General features: G+C 51.0%; 1 protein-coding gene across 1 annotated transcript in view; it reads left to right on the top strand.

The window, feature by feature from the left end:
- The first annotated feature begins 1,912 nt into the window (after positions 1-1,912).
- The window catches only part of PRKD2 (protein kinase D2), a 30,830-nt gene continuing 16,068 nt past the window's right edge, over positions 1,913-16,674 (top strand). Inside the window, exons 1-7 of the mRNA XM_060000375.1 lie at positions 1,913-2,980; positions 5,179-5,317; positions 8,644-8,775; positions 11,798-11,952; positions 12,067-12,289; positions 13,887-13,964; positions 14,040-14,193. Of these exons, the coding sequence (XP_059856358.1) occupies positions 2,741-2,980; positions 5,179-5,317; positions 8,644-8,775; positions 11,798-11,952; positions 12,067-12,289; positions 13,887-13,964; positions 14,040-14,193 (1,121 nt within the window). The 5' untranslated portion in view covers positions 1,913-2,740. The remainder of the gene's footprint in view (positions 2,981-5,178; positions 5,318-8,643; positions 8,776-11,797; positions 11,953-12,066; positions 12,290-13,886; positions 13,965-14,039; positions 14,194-16,674) is intronic.

The raw sequence follows: 16,674 nt of genomic DNA on the forward strand, positions 1-16,674 counted from the left end.
AAGAAGGGGAGCGCAGCATTATGCACACGTTACAAAGGACGAGAGATGGAGGCGGGGGCTCGAGGAGCTTGCTCAGGGCCCAGCAGGATACAAATCAGAATTGGTATCCAGTCCCTTGTGACTCCCTCTGCTTGCTATGAGGCCTCTTTGCCTACCAGCCAGAGGTCCTTGGGCAAGTCCTGGCACCTCCTTGGGCCTCAGCCTCCCCTGTAAAGTGAGCCTTTCAGTAATACCCACCTCCTGGCTTATCAAAGGCTGCACCCCAGTGCCCAGAACAGGGCCTGGCTCCTGTCAGGGCCCCATGAACACTTGAGGAAGGAGGAAGGCCTGAGAAGTGCACACTCATGTTAGGCTTTCACCATGGTGGTCGTCTGCTGGTCTGGACAAAGGGCACAGGTGGGCAGATGGCCATCAGGTGAGGCTGACAGGAGCCCAGCTATGGGTACCATGTGGCCTCACTGCCCCCTCATCCCTCTGGGCTCTGTGCAGCTTCCCCAGGTGGTGGTTTAGGGTTTCGCTCCAGCCTCAGACTTCCTTCCCCAGCCCCAGCCAGCCCCCGGATGTGGTGACAGATTCGCTACTGTGCCGACCTCAGCTACCCCCAACAGCCCTTTACCAGGAATGTGGGCTCATCGTGAGTTCCTCATCCCCACTACCCAGCCCTGCTGGTCGGGAGTCTAGGCGGCGGTGGCCCATCTCTATTGGGATGCCTCTGGGGCTCAGCCAGGCCTTGGCCCCTCAGTGAAGCCAGTGGGTGGTAGCTACTCGCTTGGCAATCTTGGACAAGTCATTTTGCCTCTCTGAGGGTTCAGCTTCCTGTATGTAAGCTAAATGGTAGCCACTCATTATTAGCTAGGGAGGAGAAACCAAGTTGGAATTGGTCCTGGAAGAGGTGTTTTATGACAGGCCTAGCACATATTAGGGCCTCAATCCATACTTGCTGAAAGACTAAATGAACAAACCCACCCACAAACACCTGAGTGCCTGAGGTGCCCACCCCTTTATCTCAGCGCATTATAGCCAGTCACCAGTACTGAGCTTCTGCTGTGTTGTAGGCACCCTTAAACCATCTCATTAATCCCCACAAAGACCCTCTGGGGTCAGTCCTATTATTGTCCCATCTAAAAGAGAAACAGGCTCAGAGGGGGTAGGTCACCAACCTAAAGTCACACAGAGACAGACATGTGCACACTTCCCCAGGAGAACTATGTGCTCTCCATCTATGAAGTGGTGTGGATGTGTGGTCCTCCCTGGTCGCTATGGTCCTTCCAGGCACCCCGAGGCTTTTCTTTGGCTCTTCACCCTCCTAAACACTGGGGTGGAGTGGGGAGCTGATGGAAGGAAACTACACCCCTTCTCCACCTGCCCTGTGCCTGACTCTCTCCGCGCGCGGGTAACCCAGCCCTGGCCTCTGCAGTTTGCTCCTGGCACTTTGGCCAAGGTCGCTGGAGACAGACCTGAGGCAAGGACCTCTGCCCATCTGGAGGTCTCTCGGTCTTCCCACCTGTGTAATGGGCTCGGGAGTGGGGGGAGGGGGCGGGCGTGCTGACGCCCTGGGAAGAGGCAGGCCCGGCCCGGAGAGCGGGCCAGACCTGACACCGCCTCCCACCCTTTCCCCAGCGGTGGGCGCCGGATGCAGGCCAGGCGAGACGGCCCCCTTCCTTAAAGGGCCAGACGCCTCCTCAGCCCCGGCCTCGCGACCTGTGGTGGGGGTGAGGGTGGCTTGCCCCTCCCTCTCCAGCTCAGGGAAAAGTCAGTTTTCCAGACTTGGGTGTGAGGTGGGAAGGAATCAGTCTCGCCTCCCTTCCCCGCATCTCCCACCCCCGGGTCCCCAGACCCGGGAGCGGGAGGTGCCGCCCCAACTCGGAGGCGCTAAGCCCGCCCTCCTCTTCCGCCCGCAGGCCCTCGTCAGGCTCCGCCCTCTTGACGTCACCGAGGCCGGCACCGATTGGCCGACTGAACTGTCACTCCGGACACTTCCTCCTGGGCCGCAGCCGCCGAATTAAACTTTGGAGTGGGAAAAAGAGCCACCGGCGCCCGGCGCCGGACGACCCTCCCTTCCCTCCCACCCCCCGCCACCCCACTGCCGCCGGTAACACCCCCTTCTCCGCGGCCCCCGACCGAATTTTTCTCCAACTGCCGAGACCCGTGAGATTCCCGCCTTAGCACCCCAGCCCTCGGAATCCCTCTGCCCATTCCCAGGCCCGCCGTCGGATCCCTGGGATCCATTCGATCCCCGACTCAGAGACTCCTGCTCTCCACCCCAAGATCTGGTGAATCCCTCGAGCTCCCGTCTTATGTGGATCCTCTTCTTACAGCCACTGGATTCTTGGCCCCACCTGCTCCTTTTCCAATCCCTTCTTTCTCCAGCGAGCCTTTGGATCCTGGGCTCTTCTGATCCCTGTGACCCCGGCCTACTAGATTTTCTTTTTTGATTTCTTGGAATCTCCCAATCGCTGGGCCGCCCAAACCATTAGATTTCTCCTTTCTGATCGTCTGTGATCCCTTAATCTCCGGGCGGGCGTCTGATCCACGAGATTCCTTTTCTCTAACTTCCCAGGGTCCCACCTCCTCGAGTTCCCTCAACCTGCCAGGATTCTCTTCTCGGATCCCCGGGATCCCCGCGCTCCTACCACCAGCTAACAAGATACCTCGGATCCAGGGACCTGAGCCTCCCTGCTCAGGCTCCTGCAGCCTGATCCCGGGTGGGCGCCGGGCGGCGGGTCCCGGGCCTCGCCCTATGGCCGCCGCACCCTCCCATCCCGCCGGCCTCCCGGGCTCTCCCGGGCCGGGGTCTCCTCCGCCTTCTGGCAGCTTGGAACTGCAGGCTCCGCCACCGCTGCTGTCCCATGTCCCGGCGCCGGGCTCGGGGGTGTCCTTCCACATCCAGATCGGGCTGACCCGCGAGTTCGTGCTGTTGCCCACCGCCTCCGAGCTGGCCCACGTGAAGCAGCTGGCTTGCTCCATCGTTGACCAGAAGGTGAGGGCACAGGGTTCCCCTCACCTAGCTTGAGGAGAGGTCTGGAAGAGTGGGGAGGTGCTGGCAGAGGCGATCTCCAGCCCAGTATATAAGGAAGAGGGAGAGAAGGGGGATAAGCCTTGGGCGACTGAGGGGTGGGGGTGGGGCATTGGCCCCCAGTTGCCTCCTCACCCCACCACTCCTTTGAGAGAGGCCTGGTCAGGGGTGGGGTGCCCCAGAGCCCTCCCCAAATTGCATGTCCCTGGATGTTGTTGTTTGCTGCAGACAGCATGGAGGAAGGGAGGGACGGGTGAGGTGTAGGAGCCGAGAGGAAGGGGCAGGTGGGAGCAGCAGATGTCGGGGGACCTCCCTGTCCAGGCCTATCCCCGGCCTCCCATTTGGTGGAAACAGTAGAAACTGAAGCCAGGCTGGCCGTGGCGATCAAGTGACATGTGTGGGTGTGGGTGCCTGCAGTAGCTGCCAGGGGCAAGTGAGGTCTCAGAGTCCAATCTCTGCCCTCCCCCAGGCTTGAGCGTGTGTGGAGGGGCAGGTGCGCCTCTTCACAGTCCAGAGGCTCTGAGGTGTCTGTCCCCTCTCCTGATCAGTGTCCTCCCACCCCCCGGCTCTAATGCTAGTCTGTGAAAACGAACCTTCCCCAGTCCCACCCCACTCTTCGCTTTGGACACGAGGGTCACTGGGGTTGGGGCCTGGGGGAGCACGGCAAGGGGAAATCAGGTGGGACGCAATGCTTGGATTCTAGAATGTTAAAAGTTAGAATTAAAAAAAAAATTGGAATAGTGGGCTACTCTGCTGTTGGAATTTTGGACTGTAAAAGTGTTAAAATGTTAGAATTCTAAATTGTTGGAATATGCAACTGCTAGGTAACTGAACTCCTCTGATATTAAAGTGTTCAAACATTAGAACCCAAGGTTGTTGAAATACTAAAACATTAAAATGTTGGAATATTTGATTCCATCGTTGTTAGACTCCTAGAGCGTAAAAATGTTAGAATTCTGGAATGCTGGGTCGCTGAAATCCTTTCATGCTAAGATATTCAAATATTAGAACCCTAGTTTAGCAGATTCCTAGAACTTTAAAATATTAGACTACTACTAATCTAGGTTATTAAAATCCTAAAACTTATCATGATAATTTGTTGGAATCTAGAATGTATAATCCTATAATGTGAGCATGCTGGAATCCCAAAATACCCAAATTGTAGGATCTTCTTAGATTCCTGGGAATGAATTCTTTGGGCTGCAGACAAAACATTAGGAACTGGGCCAACTCCCCCATTTTACAGACAAGGAAACTGAAGCTTAGAGAAAGACCTCCAAGGCAGTCAGGACCCTGGCAGTCCTGGCCACCTGTGGACCCTCTCCCAGCAACAAGAACAGATAGAGCTTCCTTTGCCACCTACCCCAAACCCCAAAACTAGCAGGCCCAGCTCGCACACTTAGCCTGCTCCTTGGGAAAACAGGCTGGGGAGAGGGCATGATTGTCCCCTGGGTGAAGTTCTTTATCCGATGCTCAAGTCCTCAGCCTACCGCCTCAGGCCTCACCGCAGTTTTATTTTCTGCCCCCCTCCCCACCCTGTCCAGGTGTGGTAGGGCCCCTTTCCTTCCTTCCAGTGGCTCCACCTGGGTGGTTTCACTTTCTGTTCTACCAGGTTTCATTTCCTGCCCCGCCTCCCCAAGCTAGGGACCGGGACACCTGGGTCCTTGAGGCATTGGGTGGGGGACACCGTGCCAGTTTCCAGCTCCCTTGAGCCCTAGCCTTTCCACACCCCCCTCCCCCACAAACTAGGAGTCCTAAATCCCCTCCTTCCAGATCGCCCAGCCCCAGTGCTGGGCCTGGAGCCAGGTAACAGGGACAACAGTTCCAGGAAGGAAGCTGGGGGTGAGGGGGAGCGGGAGGTGGTGGGGAGATAAGGGAAGGGATGCTCACTCAGCCCTACCCCCGTCCATCTCCAGAAGATTCTAGGTGCCCACGCTCCCAGAGCCACTCTCTCAAACTCTGGCCAGCGCTCGCTCCCAGCACACCTGGGGCCCTGGCACCCTGCCCGGCTCAGCTCGAGCTGGGCTTGGGAGGGAGCGGGCAGGAAGCGAGGGGCTGCGGGGTCTCTGAGTTTCCGGGGGAAACAGCCGGCCCCGCCCTGGGAGGGTTCCAGACCGCTGCTTTGAGCTTTTCCGTCACCACCTCCTTCTCCCGCTCCTCAGTTTCCCGAGTGTGGCTTCTATGGCCTTTACGACAAGATCCTGCTCTTCAAACATGACCCCACGTCGGCCAACCTCCTGCAGTTGGTGCGCTCTGCCGGAGACATCCAGGAGGGCGACCTGGTGGAGGTGGTACTGTCGGGTGAGAGGCCGAGGCGGGCCTAGGGGCGGAGCCTCGAGCGGGGGCGGGGCATCGGGAGGAGGGGGAGGGGAGGTGGGCCCAGAAACTTAGTTCTTAAAGTTAGGGACCAGCGGTTCTAAGCCTTGGCTGCAAATTAGAATCACCGCGGGAGCTTTTTACAAACCACCGTTACGGAATGGGTAGGTGTGGTGCCTGCACATTGTGGAATTCGCACCGCACTGAACATAAACCATCCACGGCAACGCGGATGAATCTCACACCTAATGCTGAGGGACAGAAGCTAGACATCAGACTACATATTGTATCATTCCATTTACGAAGCACAAAGACAATTACGCTATTTTGTTAGAAGCCAAGAGAGTGGGTACCTTTTTGGCAGCTGGAGTTGGGTGGGGGGGCACAATGGTTTAAACTTCCATTTATCCATCAGAATGCTGGTGACATGGGCGTGTACAGTTTGACAATTCATTAAGCTGTGCATTTCTGATATGTCCTTTCCTAGACCTACGTTACACTTTGATGTAAAGTTAAAAATGTTTTGCTGCCTGTGCCTCCTCCCAATGAAATGCTAAATTAAATCGGACTCTGCAGCATGAGATGAAACCCGGGTACCTGTATTTTCAGCCAAAATCTAGTCCACCCACTGGCCATTCCCATTTGATGGGTGGGCAAGCTCTCAGCACTTAGAGGACTCTTTAGCCCTTGGTTCCTTCAGGAGGGTAGGGTAGGGGGGTAGGAGGTACCTTACTCATGGCTGTATGTCCTCCCCTGCCCCCCACCCCCACCCGGAGTACTGCAATGCTCCGTAAAATTTGTTGGATGGATGGATGGATGACAGTTAGAAGTTTGGATTAACGGGACTTCCCTGGTGGTGCAGTGGTTAAGAATCCTCCTGCCAATGCAGGGGACACCGGTTCGATCCCTGGTCCGGGAAGATCCCACATGCTGCAGAGCAACTAAGCCCGTGCGTCACAACTACTGAGCCTGCGCTCTAGAGCCCGCGAGCCATAACTGCTGAGCCCACGTGCCGCAACTACTGAAACCTGGGAGCCTAGAGCCCGTGCTCCACAACAAGGAAGCCACCGCAATGAGAAGCCCGCGCACCGCAACAAAGAGTAGCCCCCTCTCGCCTCAACTAGAGGAAGCCCACGCGCAGCAACGAAGGCCCAATGCAGCCAATAAATAAAGAGCATAAATCATTAAAAAAAGAAGAAGTTTGGATTTACGTCCCTCATATAGGCTTGCCACCCTTGGATTTTTATCTTCATCCTGGTCTCTCCCCAAACCCAAGTCTTGTTCGTGCAGCTGTCTCCCTGACGCTTTTACTCGGCAGCTCCAGGCCTCTCAGATACAGCCTGTCCAAGACAGAAATCTTGATTTCGCCCTTCTAAACCTGCTCTTCCCACAGTATTCTCCAGCTTGGTGAAGGGTATCACCATTCACCCAGGTGCTCATGCCCCAAACTTTGGGCCACCCCTGGCTCCTCTTTTTCTCTCACCCCTTCACTTGGTCCATCCTCAAACCTACTGGTCTCACTCATCCTGAATCTATTTCTTTCCTCCCTCCACTGATCCAAGCCGCCATCACCTCCTGCCCAGACTATTGCAGTAGCACCTAAATCAGCTCATGACACTCCACTGCTCAGAATCCTCCCCTTACTCTGCATTACCCTCGGAACAAAATGCAAACTCCTCAACGTGGCCTCAAGGCTGTCCATGACCTGGGCCCTGCCAATTCCCCAAATTCATCTCTTAACACTGTCCTTCTTACTTTCTTTGTTCCAATCATCTTGTCTGCCCTCTGTCCCTTGAAGAAATCAAGCTCCCTCCCACCTCAGGGCCTTTGCACTTGCTGTCCTTCTCCCCCACCCCCGACCCTGTCCTGTCTTCTCATAGCTAGCACCTGCTTGTTATTTGGATCTCAGCTTAAATGCCATTTCCTCATTGTCAGAAATATCCTTGTTTGTTTGTTTGTTTGTTTGATGTATCTTTTCCCTCTCCTCAAAAGAATGTCAGATCTCTGAGAGTGGAGAAACTCTCTTGTTCAGAGCTTTATCCTGCGTGTGTAAACTGTGCTTGGCACATAGAACAGAGTCCCCTCTCCATTGCATAATACTAAGAAAAATAGCTTAATATTAGACAGAAATTGGGGGGGATGGGGGTGGGGAGAGGAACAAGATTTAGCCCAAAAATGAAACTTTAAAATAATAGCTAACATTTATTGAGCATTTTCTCTGAGCCAGGTACTGTTTTAAGAGCTTTCCGGGAATTCCCTGACGGTTCAGTGGTTAAGACTCCGTGCTCTCACTGCCGAGGGCCCCGTTTCGATCCCTGGTCGGGGAATCAAAATCCCATAAGCCGCGTCGCGTGGCCAAAAAAAAAAAAAGCTTTCCGTATATTCATTTAACCCATAAAAAAGAACCATAGGGACTTCCCTGATGGTGCAGTGGTTAAGAATCCGCCTGCCAAAGCAGGGGACACGGGTTCGAGCCCCGGTCCGGGAAGATCCCACATGCTGCAGAGCAACTGAGCCCTCGAGCCACAACTATTGAGCCCGCGGGCCTAAAGCCCGTCCTCCGCAAAAAGAGAAGTCACTGCAATGAGAAGCCCGCGCACTGCAACGAAGAGTAGCCCCCGCTCGCCGCAACTAGAGAAAGCCCGCGTGCAGCAATGAAGACCCAACTCAGCCAAAAATTATAATAAATTAATTAGTTTTCAAAAATAGAAATAAAAAAGTGTAAGCGGAACATTCATCAAAATAAATTTAAAAAAAAGAACTATAAGGCGATACTATTATGTTACTGGGCATGTTCTTCCCTAGACACCTGCATGGTCCAGACCCTTACCTTTTCCAGGTGTTTTGTCTTTTTTTTTTTTTGGCAGGCGGATTCTTAACCACTGTGCCACCAGAGAAGCCCTATCTGTGTTTTTTAATTAAAAATTTTTTAATTGTGATAAAATATATGCAACATAAAATTACCATCTTAACCATATTCAAAGTCTAGTGTTCAGTAGTGTTAATTACATTCACAATGTTGTGTAACCAACCTCCAGAACTGTTTTCATCTTGCAAAACTGGAAATCTGTGCCCATTAAACAATTCCCCATTCCCCCTCCCCGGTCCCTGGCATAGGCACATAGGTGTTTTGGCCAATGGTGGAGCTGGGATTTGAACCCAGGTCGAATGAAATGTAGGATGCGAGTAAATGATTGAAGGAAAGATCAAACATTGCAGTTGAGAGGGCTGTGTGAAACCTGGGAATGCGGAGGGTGAAATGGCCACCGCTGGTCCCGACTCAACCATCCGCCCCTCCCTGCTGCCTGCAGCTTCGGCCACCTTCGAGGACTTCCAGATCCGCCCGCACGCCCTTACGGTGCACTCCTACCGAGCGCCTGCCTTCTGCGATCACTGCGGAGAGATGCTCTTCGGCCTAGTGCGCCAGGGCCTCAAGTGTGAAGGTGAGAGGCGGAGGGGCTGGAGGCGGGGCCAGGAGGTAGGGTGTGGGCGTGAGGGCGGGGCCGGGATGGAGCTCAGGGCCAGGAGGTGGGGCCTAAGAGGTGGGGTTCGGAGGGAGAGGTGAGCGCCCAGAGGCAGGGCTTGGGGAAGGAACTGGAGGTGGGAACAGGAGGCGGAGCTTGGGTGGAGGGCGGGGTCTGGGTGGGGCTCCATTTGGGGGTGGGGACTGGGAGGTGGAGCTCCGAGGGAGTGGTAAGGGGCAGAGCTTTGGGGGAGAACAGGGGTGATGGGGAAGAGGGCGGAGCCTATATCAGTCAGGGATCAACAGGAGAAACGGAGCCTGTAGGGAGGCATATGTTAAGGGATTTTTGGAAGGAATTGGCTTACAGGATTGTGGGCGCTGGCCACTCTGAAATCCGCAGGGCGGGTCGTCAGGGAGAACAGGCAGGAGATGAAGCTGCTCTCCAGCTCGGAAATCTCAGCTCGGCTCTTTAAGCCTTTCAACTGACTGAAACAGGCCCACCCAGATTAACTAGGATGATCTCCGTCACTTAAAGTCAACTGATTGTGGACTTGAATCACATCTCCAGATACCTTCGCAGCAACACGCAGATTATCGTTTGAATAACTGGGGATGTGACACATAAAGCTATCAGAGTCCACCTGTTGGCAACTTGGCACTTCCGTCTGCTAGGGCTGTCCTAACAAAAGATCACGGGCTGGGTGGCGTAAACAAGATCTGGGTTCTGACAAGATATGGTTCCTGGTGAGGGCTCTCTTCCTAGCTTGCAGATGGCCACCATCTCCTCCTGTGCTCACATAGCACGTGGAGAGAGAGTGATTTTTCATGTCTCTTCCGTTTATAAGGACCCCAATCCCACTGATCAGGGCCCCATCCTTATGGCCTCATTTAACCTTAATTACCTCCTTAAAGGCCCCATCTCCAAATACAGTCACATTGAAGATTAGGGCTTCAACATATGAATTTGGGGAGAACACAAACATTCAGTCTATAACAGGCACCCATACACGTCTCCCTAAATCATACTTAAAAAAAATAAAGGAACACAGTGTGTTCCTCTGAGACAAGATGTCTCAAGGTTAAGCCCAAGTGTCAGGATCCGCAGGTTCACTGTTCCCGTCTTTGATGCTTCTGAGGGGGAATGCTGAGATCACGCCTCCCCTGCAGAGGAAGGCCGCACACCCAGCTTGGCTCCGCTCTACACACAGCAGATGAAGACCATCCATTATATGATGACGACCTGCATCTCCATTGTTGTTCAGTGTGCTCCACTATTAGAGGCGTATTCTCAGATGTTCCATTGCCTAAGGATCTCCAGCTTTGTGGCTATCATGCTCCTGTAGAAATCCAGAGTCCCTGATACCTTGTGTTCCAGATGACCCACAGCATCGACTAGGATTGTTATCATGCAGCCCTAAATATACTTGTGGAGGACTTCCCTGGTGGTCCAGTGGTTAAGACTTTGTGCTTCCACTGCAGGGGGTGCGGGTTCAATCCCTGGTCAGGGAACTAAGATCCCCACATGCCGCACGGCACGGAAAAAAACAAAAGTTAAATATACTTGTGGCATTATTTAAGGATTCTAGGGATAATAGCTGTGTCAGGCCTGCAAAACACCAATTTACTGCATTCAAAGCTGCTATCGATATTGCCATCGTCCACATGCCATATCCAACTCTTGAAGTCTTGGTTTATGTAACTGTTGTCGTGGAGCAACCCTGGTATCACCAAGTTCTAATGGCCATTCTCCGAATGGACTTCATCGGCCCAGCATCACAGATGATGGTCCAAGTTCATAGGGTTCCAATACTTTATGCCTGTACTTTATGCCATTGACGCCTTCCTACGGGAGTTTGATTCTACCTTGATACTCATAACAGGAACCATAGATGAGATTCTGAAATTCTGTGAGGCATGTGAGTGATTAAAGGCCAAAACTGGGATATGGTTCCTGTGTGCAATTTGCCATCCTGAAACTCTCCTCGTAGCAGCAACAGCAATCCCCAAGCTTGCCTCTGCAGCATGACATTGTGCATTTGAGACAGTGCCTATGATGAGGAATTACTGCACAGGAAAGTCTATAAGAGGCCGGCTGCCAGAAGACAATCTTCATAAAATGTCCGAAGGAAGCTTCCAAAGGCTGGAGGAACATTCTTTACTCCAGAAAGAGATCCTGGAATCATTTGGAATCACCAGAGATGTATGGAGAAGCATTCAGGAAGTCCAGTAGGAAATGACAAGCTGAGCCTGACTCTTTCGTGGTCAAGGATTAAAAATAGAAAAGAAAAGAAAGAACAAAGTCACACTTCCACATGATATGATACAACCATCCCGAGTACAACTGAAAAATGCTCTCTTTCCCCATAAGACGATATCCTTGTGTGATATTCCGTCTTCTCCTTTGATATCCCGTAACAAATATCACGGTATAAAGTTAATTATTATTAATATCTTATGTTAGATGATAAGGGGGTAGAAGAGGGAAGAAAACAAAAATATTTGGTGTATGCACATATTCATAACAAAGTAAGGAAGAGATACTATGACTGTCCTCACGGCTGCAACTGGGCACGTGGCTGTGGCTTCCTTCTCTGCCTTCTCCACTGCCTGGTCCATATTCCCTTTGCCCTCAGCCAGCACCTCACCTGCTCATGGTATTTTGTCTGTTGGGGTGGCCCAAAACTTTATTCCTGTTTTTTTTTTTTTTTTTTTTGGCCTCACCGAAAGCGCGGAGTCCTAACCACTGGACCGTCAGGGAGTTCCCCAAACCTTTATTCCTGAAGGCTCTCAGCCATTAGCAGTTCTGCCTGAATTGGGTTTTGTAGTTTTCCGCTGACGTTAATTACACTAGGAAGAGGCATCCTGAGGGACGTGCTGTGTTCCAGATCCTCAGAAAAGGAGAAGGTGGCGAAGGGGGGGAGAGGCGCGTGGTGGGGGGAGCTGAGCTTCAGTGCCCAGGTCAGGTGGAGGCTATGTCTCTGACCGTCGGGCGCCCCACACAGGCTGCGGACTGAACTACCACAAACGCTGCGCCTTCAGCATCCCCAACAACTGCAGTGGGGCCCGCAAGCGACGCCTATCGTCCACGTCTCTGGCCAGTGGCCATTCGGTGCGCCTCGGCACCTCTGAGTCCCTGCTCAGCATGACTGATGAGCTGGTGAGCAGCTGGGGGAGTGGGGAGGGGTGGGGAGGGGTGGTGGTTGGGGGTTGATGAGGTCCAGGCGCAGGGACGATGTGCTGAGGTGTCCCTTTCCACCTTGCCATCTGATAGAGCCGTAGCACCACCGAGCTCATCCCTCGCCGCCCCACATCCTCGTCCTCCTCATCTTCTGTCTCATCCTACACTGGTCGCCCGATTGAGCTGGACAAGATGCTGCTGTCCAAGGTCAAGGTGCCACACACCTTCCTCATCCACAGCTACACGCGGCCCACCGTCTGCCAGGCTTGCAAGAAACTGCTCAAGGGCCTCTTTCGCCAGGGCCTGCAGTGCAAAGGTCAGCGGGGGCCCCCCACGTTGGGGGGTGGCGAGGGACAGAGTCAGAACACCCCCCATCACACAGACACACTGAGGCTTAGGATCTCAGCTGGGCTTGTGGCAGGAAACAAAAATCTCTGTTCTGATCCTTAGAAGCACAGGGCCTTGGAAAGGGAGTGCCCTGAATCCTGAAGTTCTAGAACCTTTGGAATTCTGGAATCCTAGAACCTCAGTCATTAGAAACTTGGAATCCTAGCACCTAAGAAATCTAGATGCATATGATACTTAGCATGGAATTCTAAATCCTTAGAACTTGAGAATTCTTGAATCAGAGAACCTTAGAAACATAAGTTCCAAGAATTCTAGATCATAGGATTCAGCAAAAAGAATCATAGAACTTTAGACTCATAAATATTAGAACCATCAAATTATAGATTCTCAGAATGTTAGAACTTTAAAAGCATAGGAATTGAGAAGAATAGAAACCTAGAAGCAAAACATTTGAGTCTTAGAAGTCTAGAATCATATAGCCTTGAAACCATCAAATTCTGGAGTCCTAGAAATCTAAGATCCCAGAACTTTGAACGATCAAATTCGGAAATACCAGAAGTCTAGATCCATAAAAAGGTTAGAGCCATCCAATTCTAGAATTCATCAGAACAATCAAATTCTAGAATCTTAGATGTCTACAGCTGAAGAACCATAGAAACATTAAGTTCTAGATTCCTGGGTGTACAGAACCCAAGAACTTTGGAACTATCAGATTCTACAGACTTAGAAGTCTAGAATCATAGAACTGTAGGTCACCGAATTCTAGAGTTTAGATACATAAAACCTTAAAACCTCAGACATCAAAGAATCTTAGCAGCCTAGAACTGTAAAACTGTAGAAGCATAGATGTGTAGAATTCTAGAAACTTGGACATCAGACTCTGCAGTCTTAGAAATCTAGAATCATAAGGACCTTAGCAAAATAAGTTTTCATAGAATTCCAGGATCTTTGATGTATAGCAGCCCAGAACCTCGGAGTCTTCAAACTTCTCAACCAAACAATGGTTCTCAACCAAGGACAGTTTTGCCCAAGGGGGGATGTTTGGCAATGTCTGGAAACATTTTTGTTTGTCATATGGGGCTGGTGCTACTGGCATCAGATGGGTAGACATCAGGGATGCTGCTAAAAATCCTATGATGTTCAGAACAACCCGCCACAACAAGGAATTTTCCAGCCCAAAATGTTCATAGTGCCAAAGGTTGAGAAACCCCGCCCTCAAAAGCCTGAAGTCTAGAATCATAGAATGTTACATGCGATTACACTCTATAATTGTAGAAATCTAGGGTGACGGATATCTACACTGTTAGAACTTTAGACCCTTAGAGTGCTAGGGCTATCAAGCCACGGACACTTCATCTGGCCCTCCTCTATTTAATCAAGCCTCTCTATAACTGGGGACTGTGGCTTAAAGGAGGGATGACCAGGGAAGGGTCATTTAGCTTTCCTGCCCCAAAAAGCAATAGCAAACTCTTTTGAAACTGGGGGCTAGGGGTCAAGGGTCAACCCTTAGAGGTGACCTCTCTTCCCCCTCCCACCCGACTCCATGTTCCCTGTCCTCCTACCAGATTGCAAGTTCAACTGTCACAAACGCTGCGCCACCCGAGTCCCTAATGACTGTTTGGGGGAGGCACTCATCAACGGAGGTAAGAGGCTGGGGGCTGAGTGGGAAAGGGCAGCAGGACTGTGTGGAGGCCCCTCTGATGCCCCTGTCCTCCCAGATGTGCCGATGGAGGAGGCCACCGATTTCAGCGAGGCTGACAAGAGCTCCCTCATGGATGAGTCAGATGACTCGGGTTTCGTCCCGGGCTCCCACTCAGAAAATGCTCTCCATGCCAGCGAGGAGGAGGAAGGCGAGGGAGGCAAGGCCCAGAGGTACCCAGGGCCCTCTCCAGCAAAGGCCGTTCTCCGTCCCTACAATGGGTTGACATCACCCCATTCTTACAAATTTCTCAGGTTCCTGAGGCAAACTTTTTCAAGCATCCGAACTTTATTTTTTTAACCTAACCTTTTTTCCTGATTTACATTTTTAACAAGTTTTAATGGAAGCCTATTTTAACTTAAATTGTTTTTCTTTTATTGGAACTGGTAATACAGTCACTCAAAACATATATAGTCAACCCCTCCCACTTCCCTGCCTCTCAGCTGCCCAGCCCCTCTGCCCAGAGGATGCCACTGGGATTAGGTTCTGGTGGGTCCTTCCAGAAACAGTCCATATGGCAAAGTGACAGTACAAAGAGTGAGTGAGAATATGGACTCTGGAACCAGACTGCTGTATGGCCTTAGGCAAGAGATTAACCTCTCTGGGCCTCAGTTTTCTCATCAGTAAAATGGGGATAAAGTAGTACCTACCGTATAGGGTTGTTGCGAGAATGAAATGAATTAATGTGAATCAAGTATGTAAAACAGTACCTGGTATACAGTAAGTGTTAGTTTAACTCTTATCCCAGAGCCCTAAATCTTAAAAAGGAAGGGAAAATATCCATTTTCTTTCAACCATTTTGGCCTTGGATTGATTTGTATGGCCTTAAACAAGTCCCTTCTCCTTTTGGTGCCTCAGTCTTCCCATCTGTAAAATGGGGAAAGGAAAATATCCCCAACGAACTGACAGGCAGTGGCTTTCTTCTGGCATGGAAGCTCTGAAAAATAATAACTTTTACTTAATTACACATTTTAAATTAGAAATGGAATTAATCTTCAGCTTCACTAGAATGTGAATTCAAGTGCTCGAGGGCAAGGATATTTATCCGCCTCCCAAGTGCCTAGGACAAGGCCTGGCTTCCTCCATGGATGACTGTTTATCGAGGTGGCAGGAAAGCAGCAGGGCTAAAAGCACAGGGCACTGGAGGCTGAGAGATGGATCCCAGCTCCATCACTTAAACTGCTGGTCCTTTCTCTGCCTGCCTCAGTTTCCTCCTGGGGACTGGGGACGTGCCTTACAGATTGTGCAAATTCTATTTGATCATGCAGGGAAAGTGCTTGCCAGGTTATAAGTGCTCAGAAAATGGAAAAGGAGTTCTCCCTAGTATTTGAATCTTGAATCTCTAAAGTGGGAAGGGTGAGAGATGATCCATTTGGAGGTATGAGAAGAAAATATTTGCATTTCCATTTCTCTATTTTTAATCTCATCCTTTGAACCTTTTCACTTTTTTTCATATGTTTTAGAAAAAAAATTTTTAATTGAAGTATGGTTGATTTACAGTGTTGTGTTAGTTTCAAGTGTACAGCAAAGTGATTCAGTATATATATATATATATATATATATAGAGAGAGAGAGAGAGAGAGAGAGAGAGAATAATATATGTATTCTTTTTCAGATTCTTTTCCGTTATAGGTTATTATAAGATACTGGTAACTGCTATCAAAAATAAAATTAAAAAGGAAATGAGAGGGGATAGAAAATGGGGACATGCTATCTTGCTTAGGGTCGTTAAAGGAGCCCTCTGTGAGGAAATGTTGTAGCTTTAAAGAGATCTGAGGGAGGGGAGGGAAGGAGTGGTGTGGAAGATATCTGGGGGAAGAGGCTACCAAGCAGAGGGAATAGCAAGTGCAAAGGCCCTGAGGTAGAATCAACAATGTTGCAGGAGTATCAAGGAACCTGGGACGGCTGAAGCAGGGAGAGTGATGGGAAGAGGAGGGGAAGTGAGGCCAGAGGGGGGACGGGTATTCAGGTCACAGTGATCACTGAGAGTTTCTTACTCGTGCCACCCGGCCCTAGCCACCTGGAACCTCAGAATCCCTTTCTCCCAGGTCTTTCCTGGGAGTGTTTAGTAACAGAATCATAGGCTATCAGAGTTGGACCTTGAAGGACTTGGGAGGGGAGGGCTGTTGGGAGAGGCAGCCTGTTTCACAGATGAGGAAACCGAGTCTCAGAGAGGCAAAGAGAAGTGGCCAAGGCCTCTCAAGTCCAGGTCTAGCGCAGGGATCAAGAGGATGTTGGTTCTGAAGTTGGGCAAGTCACTTAATTTCTCTCAGCCTTCATTTCCTCACTGTCATAATAGCACGTGCACAGATGAGAGAAATGAGGCACAGAGAGGTTGAGTCCCTTGCCCAACGTCACACAGCTGGCTCCACAATCAATGGGCTCAGTACTAATTAGCACTTATTGGAGGCCCACTGTGTGCCAAGTACTAAGCTAAACTCCTAAGAAAGGCTTCACTTCTCACAGCAACCCCTTTGGGTGGAGAAACTGAGGCACGAAGTGGTTAGGTAATTTGCCAGGCAGCCTGGCTTTGGAACGCAGCCTCTTAATGTGGGCCTCTCAAGAGTCCCCTTCCTCATTATGGGAAATCTGGAAACCACAAAGGAAAAAAGTGTGGCCAAAAAAACCCCTGGCTGCCCAGAGATGCACCCCCC

The sequence above is a fragment of the Delphinus delphis genome, chromosome 20 (genome assembly GCF_949987515.2).
Source record: "Delphinus delphis chromosome 20, mDelDel1.2, whole genome shotgun sequence".
Classification (NCBI taxonomy): Eukaryota; Metazoa; Chordata; class Mammalia; order Artiodactyla; family Delphinidae; genus Delphinus; species Delphinus delphis.